Source organism: Cupressus sempervirens, chromosome 3, assembly GCF_028749045.1.
Source record: "Cupressus sempervirens isolate cs-2001-9-10 chromosome 3, ASM2874904v1, whole genome shotgun sequence".
Lineage (NCBI taxonomy): Eukaryota > Viridiplantae > Streptophyta > Pinopsida > Cupressales > Cupressaceae > Cupressus > Cupressus sempervirens.
The window spans coordinates 230,142,070-230,153,024 of NC_143120.1; the positions used below are offsets into that span (position 1 = coordinate 230,142,070).

The 10,955-nt window shown below is 37.8% G+C and overlaps 1 protein-coding gene across 1 annotated transcript in view; it reads left to right on the forward strand.

Annotated features, from left to right (window-relative positions):
* COQ3 (coenzyme Q 3) overlaps positions 1–8,338 on the forward strand; it is a 276,221-nt gene extending 267,883 nt beyond the window's left edge. The window contains exons 8-9 of the mRNA XM_089819180.1: positions 7,735–7,815; positions 7,931–8,338. Coding sequence (XP_089675306.1) covers positions 7,735–7,815; positions 7,931–8,038 — 189 coding nt within the window. The 3' untranslated portion in view covers positions 8,039–8,338. The remainder of the gene's footprint in view (positions 1–7,734; positions 7,816–7,930) is intronic.
* Positions 8,339–10,955: the final 2,617 nt, after the last annotated feature.

Consider the following 10,955-nt stretch of genomic DNA (forward strand, 5'->3'; position numbering starts at 1 on the left):
TTTGATCATCCAGAAAGCCTGGACTGTGTCCAAAAGGTCAATAAAATGGCTGAAGAACACTGGCTTCAATTTGCCACAGAAGAAGTGATAGAAATGAAAGATCACCTTTTAAAATATCCAGTTGCGGTTGGTAAAGATGGCAGAGTTGAACCACGACCTGGGTATGAGAATTTCCCTGATGTTGGTGGCAAAATTGTTGGGGCACCTGGCTCTCTTTGTGATACTCTCACAACTTGATGTAACACTAGTTAATTGAATTTGTATTTGATCTCTGATACCACTTGATGGGGACACAACCCAAGACAAGATGGACAGAACAGGAAAGGGAAAATTATATTAACTAAGAAAATAAGCTAGTACAACAGTACAGGAAAATAAACTTCAAAACATGCCCTAAGGGCTTACAATAGCATAAATCTGGAGATAATTTCTCCTTTCAGTACCTCCTCTCAAACTCCTCTCTGAACTGCCTTTTACAATGCCAGAAATTTCCTTAAATAGACCCCAGAGGGTTAAGGACTAGGAGTACATTCTAGAAAGTGCTAGTAGGTATCCACCGACCAAATAGAAGGTTCCAGAAGCTGCAATAGAAGTTGGCGCAAATCTAGAAGAATGTAGAAACGGTAACCGAAGTTTCGGGAGGCATAACTTTTGAACCGTAGCTCCGATTGACGAACCATTTACATTTTTGGAAAGCTCTCGAAGCGCTCTATAGCCCTATGGGCAAGCTTCACTCGTCCCCCATTTTTCGGCCCTTTTCGAGGTCATTTAATGCCCCTAACCTGACTTTGAAGCATTCTTAGGAGGTTTCCAAAACTCGAAAAACTGCAATAAATTTCAAACCATGGGGCCTTTTGACCTGATTCTTTTTCTGGAATGCTCTAAATCACAATTACATTCATCTGGCCAATTCACACCTTCTAGGTCACCAAAATGATGGCCAAATTGCACGCTCCTATTTTTTCGGGATTTTTTAGCACACTGATAGTTGAACTGTGAGAGTTGGAACCTTTATTTGACCCAAATGGCTATCCAAAAATGTAAAGACATGAAACAGAAACTAAGTCTAAGTACATTTTTTTTTGGGTGACACAGGATTGCCCTTATACCTCTGGATGCTCCTGCATCAGACACTCAGGGTAGATTGAAAAGTGACCTTGTCACTTTATGGATGGTAGAGGAAATCCCAAATGGGAAACCTCAGCTGCTGAAATCCAAGTTGAGTCCTCGATCGACCGTCCTTTCCATTTGACCAAATACTCTTCATACTACCTATTTCTGGTACTCCTACTCACACGATGATCTAGAATGTCTTCTATCTCCTCCTTCTTAGAAGCAGGAATTGGACATGGCTCTAACACCAGCTCCTCATCTGCACCATCATCATGGTACTCTGTCAAATCTGCAATGTTGAAAATGGGAGAAATGTGAATACCATCTAGCAGCTCCACCTCATATGCATTTCCTGAGTCATGTTTCTTCAAAATTTTGCAGGGGCCAAATTTCTTCATTTTCAGCTTGTTGTAAGTATCGGCTGGAAATCTTTCTTTTCGTAAGTGCACCATGACTAAATCTCCTACTTGGAATTCCTTATGTCTTCTCCTTTGATCATCTAGAAAGCTTGGATTGTGTCCAAAAGGTCAATAAAATGGCTGAAGAACACTGGCTTCAATTTGCCACAGAAGAAGTGATAGAAATGAAAGGTCACCTTTTAAAATATCCAGTTGCGGTTGGTAAAGATGGTAAAGTTGAACCACGACCTGGGTATGAGAATTTCCCTGATGTTGGTGGCAAAATTGTTGGGGCACCTAGCTCTCTTCGTGATACTCTCACAACTTGATGTAACACTAGTTAATTCAATTTGTATTTGATATCTGATACCACTTGATGGGGACACAACCCAAGACAAGATGGACACAACAGAAAAGGGAAAATTATATTAACTAAGAAAATAAGCTAGTACAACAGTACAGGAAAATAAACTTCAAAACATGCCCTAAGGGCTTACAATAGCATAAATCTGGAGATAATTTCTCCTTTCAGTACCTCCTCTCAAACTCCACTCCGAACTGCCTTTTACAATGCCAGAAATCTCCTTAAATAGACCCCAGAGGGTTAAGGACTAGGAGTACATTCTAGAAAGTGCTAGTAGGCATCCACCGACCAAATAGAAGGTTCCGGAAGCTGCGGTAGAAGTTGGCGCAAATCTAGAAGAATCTAGAAACGGTAACCGAACTTCCGGGAGGCATAACTTTTGAACCGTAGCTCCGATTGACGAACTATTTACATTTTTGGAAAGTTCTCGAAGCGCTCTATAGCCCTCTGGACAAGCTTCACTCGTCCCCCATTTTTCGGCCCTTTTCGAGGTCATTTAATGCCCCTAACCTGACTTTGAAGCATTCTTAGGAGGTCTCCAAAACTCGAAAAACTGCAATAACTTTCAAACCGTGGGGCCTTTTGACCTGATTCTTTTTTTGGAATGCTCTAAATCACAATTACATTCATCTGGCCAATTCACAACTTCTAGGTCACCAAAATGATGGCCAAATTGCATGCTCCTATTTTTTCGGGATTTTTTAGCACACTAATAGTTGAACTGTCAGAGTTGGAACCTTTATTTGACTCAAATGGGTATCCAAAAATGTAAAGACATGAAACAAAAACTAAGTCTAAGTACATTTTTTTTTGGGTGACACAGGATTGCCCTTATACCTCTGGATGTTCCTGCATCAACAATACTTGTCAATAACTACCTTTCCCAGAGAGATTCTGGCAACATAGAGGAGAAAGATTACACTCAAAAGAAACACATTCCTGTTAATCGAAGGATTATTGTACAAATTGGGACCAGATTGGGTATTAAGGAGATGTGTCATGGAGGAAGAAATTCCAGGAGTACTAAAAGAAGCCCATGATGGATTGGCAGGAGGTCACATGGGACCTGATATAACTGCAAGAAAGGTGTTATTGGCAGGACTCTAGTGGCCCACATTATATGTAGATGCTAGGGAATGGGTGTTGAGTTGCGACACTTGTTAGAGAGCTGGCAAACCCTTAAAAAGAGATTTCATGCCATTGTTTCTGTCTCAACCACAAGAATTATTTGAACGTTGGGGGCTGGACTTCGTGGGTAAAAATGTATCTTACAAAATGGGCCAAAGTATGGGCTCTACCAAATAACACAGCTCTCAGTACAACTAGATTTATGTATGAACAAATAGTAACCAGAAATGACAACAAAGTATCTTACAAAATGGAAGTATGGGCTCTACTAGATAACGTAGCTCTTAGTACGAGATTTCTGTATGAACAAATAGTAACTAGATTTGGGATTCCACTCTAGTTGACGAGTGATAGAGGGGTGCATTTTGTTAATCACACCATCAAGGTAATGACCAGTGAGTACAAAATTTTTCATTCCTTTTCCAGTCCTTATTACCCAAGGGCAAATGGCCAAGTAGAGTCCGCAGATAAAATATTATTGACAATCCTCTACAATACCTATGGAGTCGAAGGACAAGATTGGGAATAACAACTTCTAGTTGTGGCAAGGACATATAGGACTACTTACATGGCTACAACTGGGCACACCCCATTGCATCTAATGTACGAGCAGGAAGCAATAATGCCAATGGAACATACAATACTAAGTCTAAGAATAGCAGTTCAAATTAGGTTAGGAGATGAGGAGAGTCTAAAGGAAAGATTCCACACTCTACTAAAACTAGATGAAAAGAGGACGCTCAATGGGTTGCAGAAGTAACCCACCAAAGTTGAAAATTTTGGCATGACAAGCACTTAAAAATGAAGAATTTCAAATCGAGCCAATTGGTACTCAAGTATAATGGAAAATTTGAGATAAAGCTAGGAAAATTTAAAATTTGGTGGCTGGGGCCATATAGAATAATAGAGGTTAAAGAGAATGGGGCAATAAAATTGTCAACTTTGGATAATAAACCAGTGAGAGACTTAGTCAATTTGGTCCGAATTAAAGCCATATAAAAAAAAAAGGGAATGTGTGTCCACTTATTATATCGATATAAGGGACAGTTCCAAAATAAAAAAAGATATAATATCACACAGGACCTAAACCAAGCAAACCAAGCATATAAAGCACATAAAGGAGCTACCACATTGCTTTCCAAGTGTGAGCCCCGTAGGAAAGGAGAGACAGTAGGAAGTTGTCTAAGTGAAGAATGTAGGAGGAAGAGAAGCGGTACGAATCGAGTCATATGATCAGAGAAAGGAAGGAATACGCATCCGAAATGGGCCATGTACGACCAAGCCAAAGTTGAGGACATACAAACAAGTAAACGGAGGAAGGCAAGCATAGCAGGACATCCATATGAACAACTGTACGAACAAGCAACACAGGAAGGGCATCTGTACCCAGCACAATCGTACAAACACACATATGTACAGAGGAATTGGTCTGAAGTTGTTGTACGAGTTGGTTTTAGGAGGAAGGAGACCATATAGAACTTGATGAGTACGGTAACAAAAAAAAGAGGTTGTACAGGGCTTGATGGGTACAGAGGTAAAAGGGAGCTACAAGGAAGGAGTCATAGCAGAAGGAGCATCCCATATTCAAAAGGGGCCCAACATAGAAACTGAGCCAGGCCATGTATACAAGAACAGTTGGTCATAACAAAGTTAAAGTCACTGGCATGTTTTCCAAATACCATAAAATGCTCAAGTTTGGGAAATCCTAGCAAGGGAAAGATCTTTGATTCTAAAAAGAAGAAATCAGCTTTGTCGGTGAAGATGTAGAAAGTGAGAAAGCCGACAGGCAAGGGAGACATTGGGAAAATTGCAGAAAAGATCACAACTGTAAATATCACTTTTGAAAGTGTAATGGCCAGTGAATGTTGCACGTGGTGGAAGCATATAGAAGACAATCATCCTCTCAAAGAGGCGTTGCAAAAGGCAAGGTTGGACAAAATTATCTATATGCCCATCTTTGATTTAAAAGATTTTGAACCTATCTTGCGCACTATGGTGGATGGCTATGATAAGAACACCAATAAATTTGTCATCCAATATTTTGAGAAAACTCTAACTATCTCCTATGCAGACAAGGAAATACATAAGATTTTTGGAATTCCCCATCAAGGACAAGAGGTTGCAAAAATCCTAATGACCATGGAGGAAAATAAGTGATTGGGATTAATGTGTAGGTATAATCTTACAAAGAAAGAATATTAAGGCATTTTAAAAAACAGTAGGGGTCTCAAGAAAGTGTTCATAGTCAACGAAGAATAACATTGCATGGTTGATTTGGTCAAAAGCAAACTCACAACTAGTAGCCACACATCAGATATTGCTCTATGGATGTTATTAATGGTCGATGGATTACACAGGGACATGTGTACAACTGGGGGCGGTTCCTCTCAGATAGACTGCAAGAGTTCATGGAATTGAAGCTTAAGGTATATTACATGCCACATCATGCCATAACCTTACTCCTAGAAGCAGTTCGGACATAGTTGTCAAAGGAATATAGGGGGACATTGGTTCCGACAAACAGAGTTGAACCCTCTAAGCCAAGTATGACATATTGGGTTCACTTGAATACTTTTAGAGTAGGTGGAGGGGAACCCTATCAGAATAAACTCAGACAGACATATATGCCTATAGAATCTCTTGAGGATTCAAGTGAGGAGGTAGGAGAGGACAATTCACAAGAGGAGAGTAGCACAAATACCTCTTTAGACTCTTAGGACTCTGAGGAAGTGGAAATTCCCCTGAGTCATTTTAAAGGAATGCTTGGGGAGATCATATTTCTACCTCCAACAAGAGGACCACTATTGACAAAAGTACCAAAGTTTTCCTAGATTCACCACCATAGTATCATTGAGGAGGCTAAGACGTGTACCGATGTAGGGATCTTCTCGGCAGAAGAAGTCCAAGGTAGCAATCGTATCGTGGAAAGTGAGGTTAGTTGTACCTCGGAGCCAGACACGGGGAATGACCATACATAGGAGGGAGGCAATGGAGATTGGCAATAGATTCCGCATTGGGAGACCACTAAAATTTCTATTCCAAGGGTAGTACAATTAGTATGCTCAGATCAACAACCCCGCACTAAGGTGATAGATCTCAGATGTCAAAAACAGTGTGCTCACAAGGTGAGGTTGCAAACACTATTGGGTATAGAAGTTGTCCATCTTGTTGATTTGATGGTGCAACCTATAGGAGAAATAAACACCTCGAAGGAGATGTCGAAAGACTCTATAGCTTAGGAGCTGCATAATGAAGACACGGTTTTAGAGGAGACTGATAGACTGCTTGAGGAAGAAGGGATGGTCTCCCCACCTTCACCCAATTCTTTGGAGTTAGAGGACGAAAATCCCATCGAAATGAAGAGTGAGCAAGCTAGGCTGGATGCAACATTTTCCTTCGAAAGGAAGGCTGCTACATTCCTCACAGAATTGCAAGCTATGGAGTGTTCCAACAAAGAAATGATCAGGTAGGCTCAAAATCAGAATATGGGGGCCATAGTGAGGGCAACGGAATCCTTGGCAACATTTATGCAACACGGCTGTTGTAAGGATTGGGAGTTGCTTCAGCAAAGTGGATATAAACAAGAGGAAATAACTATAGAAACGATAAAACCATACACTATATCTCTAGTTTTGGACCAACCACCTCTCATTTGGACTCGCACAGATGTGGAAATTGCATTTCGAAGAACATACTTAGAGCTCCAGGAAGGAAACAACTTGGCACAATGAAGAGCTAAGGAATGGGAGATTGAAAAAGCTACTCTAACAAAGGCATGCTGGAAGAAAATGCAGTCTTGGAGGGAACTTGGAACATGGAAAAAATTGCTTTAGAAAGCAGAATCACAGCAACAAAAGCCAAGAAGATGGATGCTTTGTGGGTTTTATAGGGAGTTCGGGCTAAAGAAAAAGCAACGAAGTAAGAACTGCAACAACTGCATGGAACCCCGAGTACATGGATGTCTTCCCAACCTTCTTCTTGAAGTATCGGCCTTTGTTCTAGTTTGTATGGTAGGTGTCTAGAAGACGACTTCTTTTTTTGGGGGTGGATAGATGTAGTCCATAATAAAGTATTATTATATTTAGTACTTGTTAAAATTAAGCAAGTTGGGTAGTTAGGAAGTGAGGGAATGCTTTAGTTGGTTTGCCCAACTAACCAATCCTTTTATAAGAACTTCAAAATATTGTTGATGTACTTTTGATTTTTTGGTATAAAGAAAGTAAATCTTTCCCTCGCTAACTTGGTATTGTGGTAATAAGGTACATTCTGTGTTTTTGCTTTGCATATATATCACTATTACTCTGTGAACTTGGGTAGTATTTCCATTCTACAAATTTCTAATATTTTTATGGCAATTTTTTGTACATTGAGTGTGAAACTTCAAACCTTGAATAGATTGTGGAAATCCTTTGTATTTAAATCATGTAGCTTGAAATTTGAAACTTCGAGGTTCAAAACTTGAATCATGGATGTATGGTTAAGTGTTGTCTTATGATGAATTGAGCACAGATGGTTAAAATAAAGTAACTAAAATTAGGGAGTTACTAAACGCTTGTACCTACACCACATCATGAGAACTATAGAGGATGTACATTTAGAATGTTCAAAATGTAAATTCTTAAATCATTATTATTAGAACCTTTTTCAAGCTTGTATAGAAATGATGACATTGTTGAATTGATGTGGATTTCCTATGTTGTCTATTACTGATATATAAATTGTTTCCTGCAGCTTCCAAAAGGAACACATGATTGGTCCAATTTAATCACTCCAAACGAACTTGTTTTGCTCATGAAACATGCTTCTATTATGGTAAGGATAAAAAACCCATCCAATGTGGTTGCATGTAATTTTTTTTGTATTGAGAATCATTATTCTTAAGTCCGTGCTACTTGATATGTAATACTATGTTGGAAAACACAAACAGGTCAAGGAAATGGCAGGGCTTACCTATGACCCGTTGAGACACAGTTGGAGCTTGTCAGATAATACAAATATTAACTATATTTGTTTTGGAGTAAAGCAAGATACATAAGTTTGTTGTGTTTTCCTTTTCAGGTGTGGTATGGTATATAGTACATCCACACTATTAGTATCTTCCAAAATATATAATGAGAGTGGTGCAACCAAATATTGTTTTGTTGTTAGAGTGGTCTGTGATCTTGGTTTTTGTAAAAATAGTACCAATAAAACAATGCAATATCTATAGGGTTGCAAGCATTCATGTATCATACATTCATTAAATATTTTTGGTTACAAACAGAACATGTAACATCATTGATTTTTTACAACATGCTTTTTAATTTTGAGTATAGAATGGTTATTTTAATGACAACTTCATCATCTATTGTGTTTTTAAAACAGGATAAATCCATAGATTATTTCCATTTTGTTTTTCTTATTATTGTTTAATCCCTTGTCATTCAACATCATCTATGCTTTTGTGTTTCATTGTAATCTACATGTCATTATCTGTGCGTAAGGAAATGGTAGAACTAATTGCAAGGTATGGAGACTTCTTATGTTGAAAGTTAGATTTGTTACCTTTCATGCTTTTTAATTGTAGTAAATTCATGAACATTGTTTGGTTTATCAAAGTTTGGCATATGGTTGATTAATACCTTGTCTTCTTTATGATACTTAGCACCTTTATGGCTCTTCTTTTTTTCATCCTTCCTCCTTTTCCTCACCTTTAAATGTAATCTAGCTAAAACAATGTTGTGATATCAAACTTTGGGAAGTCATAGGTATTCTTTCCTTCCACATGAATGTTAGAGGTTACCTTTTATGTTACTGAAACAACTTTCCTATTATCCAGTGTTCGATGGGGACTTGTCCCTTATGCTTGTTGGATCGTACCCGTACCGAGGATGAAACGAGGATGCGGGGATGGATTTTTGCTGTCCCTAAAGCTGTCCCCTTTTTGCCAAATTTGGAAATGTCCTTGAAATGGCAAAAAAAATTGGATAGGAAACTTGGGGAGAACCAGCAGTACCGGGGTCCCGAAAACTTCTAACCATCCCCTTTTTTCCAACTAGTCGAGTAAAGGAAAAACAATAAATTTTACTTTTTGTGCGGGTCCGTAGTTGTCTTAAAGACATAATAAAAATGTGCAAACCATATTTGTCCATTAAAACACTAAAACACTAACTCTTCTACTCATTTTAAGATATGATGTACTTGCTAAGAGGGAAAAAAAACATAGAGCAATTGCAGTAGCAGCAGTGAAGAAAGATTGCATTTAGTATTTCTATTTACTACTTACTATTTTACTTACACTTCTCTTTATTCTATTATGATCTCATGCATAATACTTGAAGACTTTAGGCATTTTGATTTTACTACATATGTATGTGATATGTTAAACTTATGATGGAAGTACTTAATATTTGTCATTTCATAATTTTCCATGTATTGATCTTCGAAAATGTCTATGGTGAATGGTTTATCAATGTTATGATATGCGTACATGAATTTTTTCTCTCTATATAAAAAAATTCCCAATTTTTTTAATCGTTGTCCCCTAATGTCCTGTCCCCTAAATTTTGGCTTTGACCCATCCCCATACCAGAAACACGTCCCCGTCCCCTAAAATCTCCCCATCCCAGAAACTCCGTGGAGCATAGCTATTATCAAACCTCAACTACAGCATGGTGTTCAGTAGTTTCCTTGCTTCAAAAAGACATTTCCATTAAAAACTCGTTCTTCTCTACACTTAAAATATTGTTAGCATAAATATCACGGTATTCAACATTTTCAAAATTTACTAGGAGTTCCTCATCTTCTTCAGTTTTTAATAAGGAACTAGCAAAGAACTGCTTATGATCTTTCTCAACTTCTTCTTACTTCCAACTACGCACTGACTTCCAAAGGATTCTCTGTTGTACTTTCCTCCATATCGATATTATCTTTCTCATCACAAGATTAAGATTTTACCTAATACTCTTTTGGTGTAACTCTTGATCATGTTGCTTTTAATGCATGTCATACTATTGCAACTCCATTCACTAATTCTCTCATGCCATTAAGAAAACAAAATCTTGCAATAGTGCATACCTTTATTCTTCCTCCAAAGCTTCAACTCGTAGAAAACTCCATCCTTGTTCAATGAATAAGTGTTTATATATCCATCATATACTACGTGATGGTCAAACTACAATGAAGTCCCTAACAAAATGTGACAAACATGCGTAGGCATGATGTTACAAAGTACCTCATCATGGAAATTCCCAATTTAAAGTATATCAAACATTTCTTTTTTATCAAAACTATGTGGTCATCTTATAGGAATGTGGAAGTCACCTCTCCAAATTTAACTTGCTAACCATTTCTTCTAACACAAGATTGTCATTGTTGCAACTATTGATGATCACATTTCACACTTTTCCTTTGCATTCATATCTATTGTGAAGCAAACGCTTCCCTTGAATTGGGTCCACTTTCTCATTCACCTAGACTCTTCTTGTGATCTTCATTTTGGATTTTGTAAGACCTTTCACTAGTTCTATCATTATCTCTTCCATTTGCTTGCTCTCAAATCTTTTAATTTAACTTCTCTTTTACCTATAAAACACATTGATATGAATCTTCAATGGTATACATTCTTAACAAACCCCACTTCTTGAATACCAAGCTTTAACCCATTTATGTAACTTCCAACTTTCTCCTTGTTGGCCTCAGAATGGTTTAGGGCTTGATAGAACTCTTTTGTATACTTTTTAATAGATTTTCATACTTGCTTGAAACCTAATTTTAATTTTTTTGGACTTTACAGACAACATGAATGAATTGTCTATTTAATTTTTGCACCATGTGATCACATCTTGTTATTTTCTCCTTCCATCTTCTATTTTATCATAATTAAATGTATTTCAACTAAAATTTAGCATGATCTTTTAGCCTTGTCTTTGCATACTTGATCCACTTAGGATCTTCTACCTCTTCATTTTAAA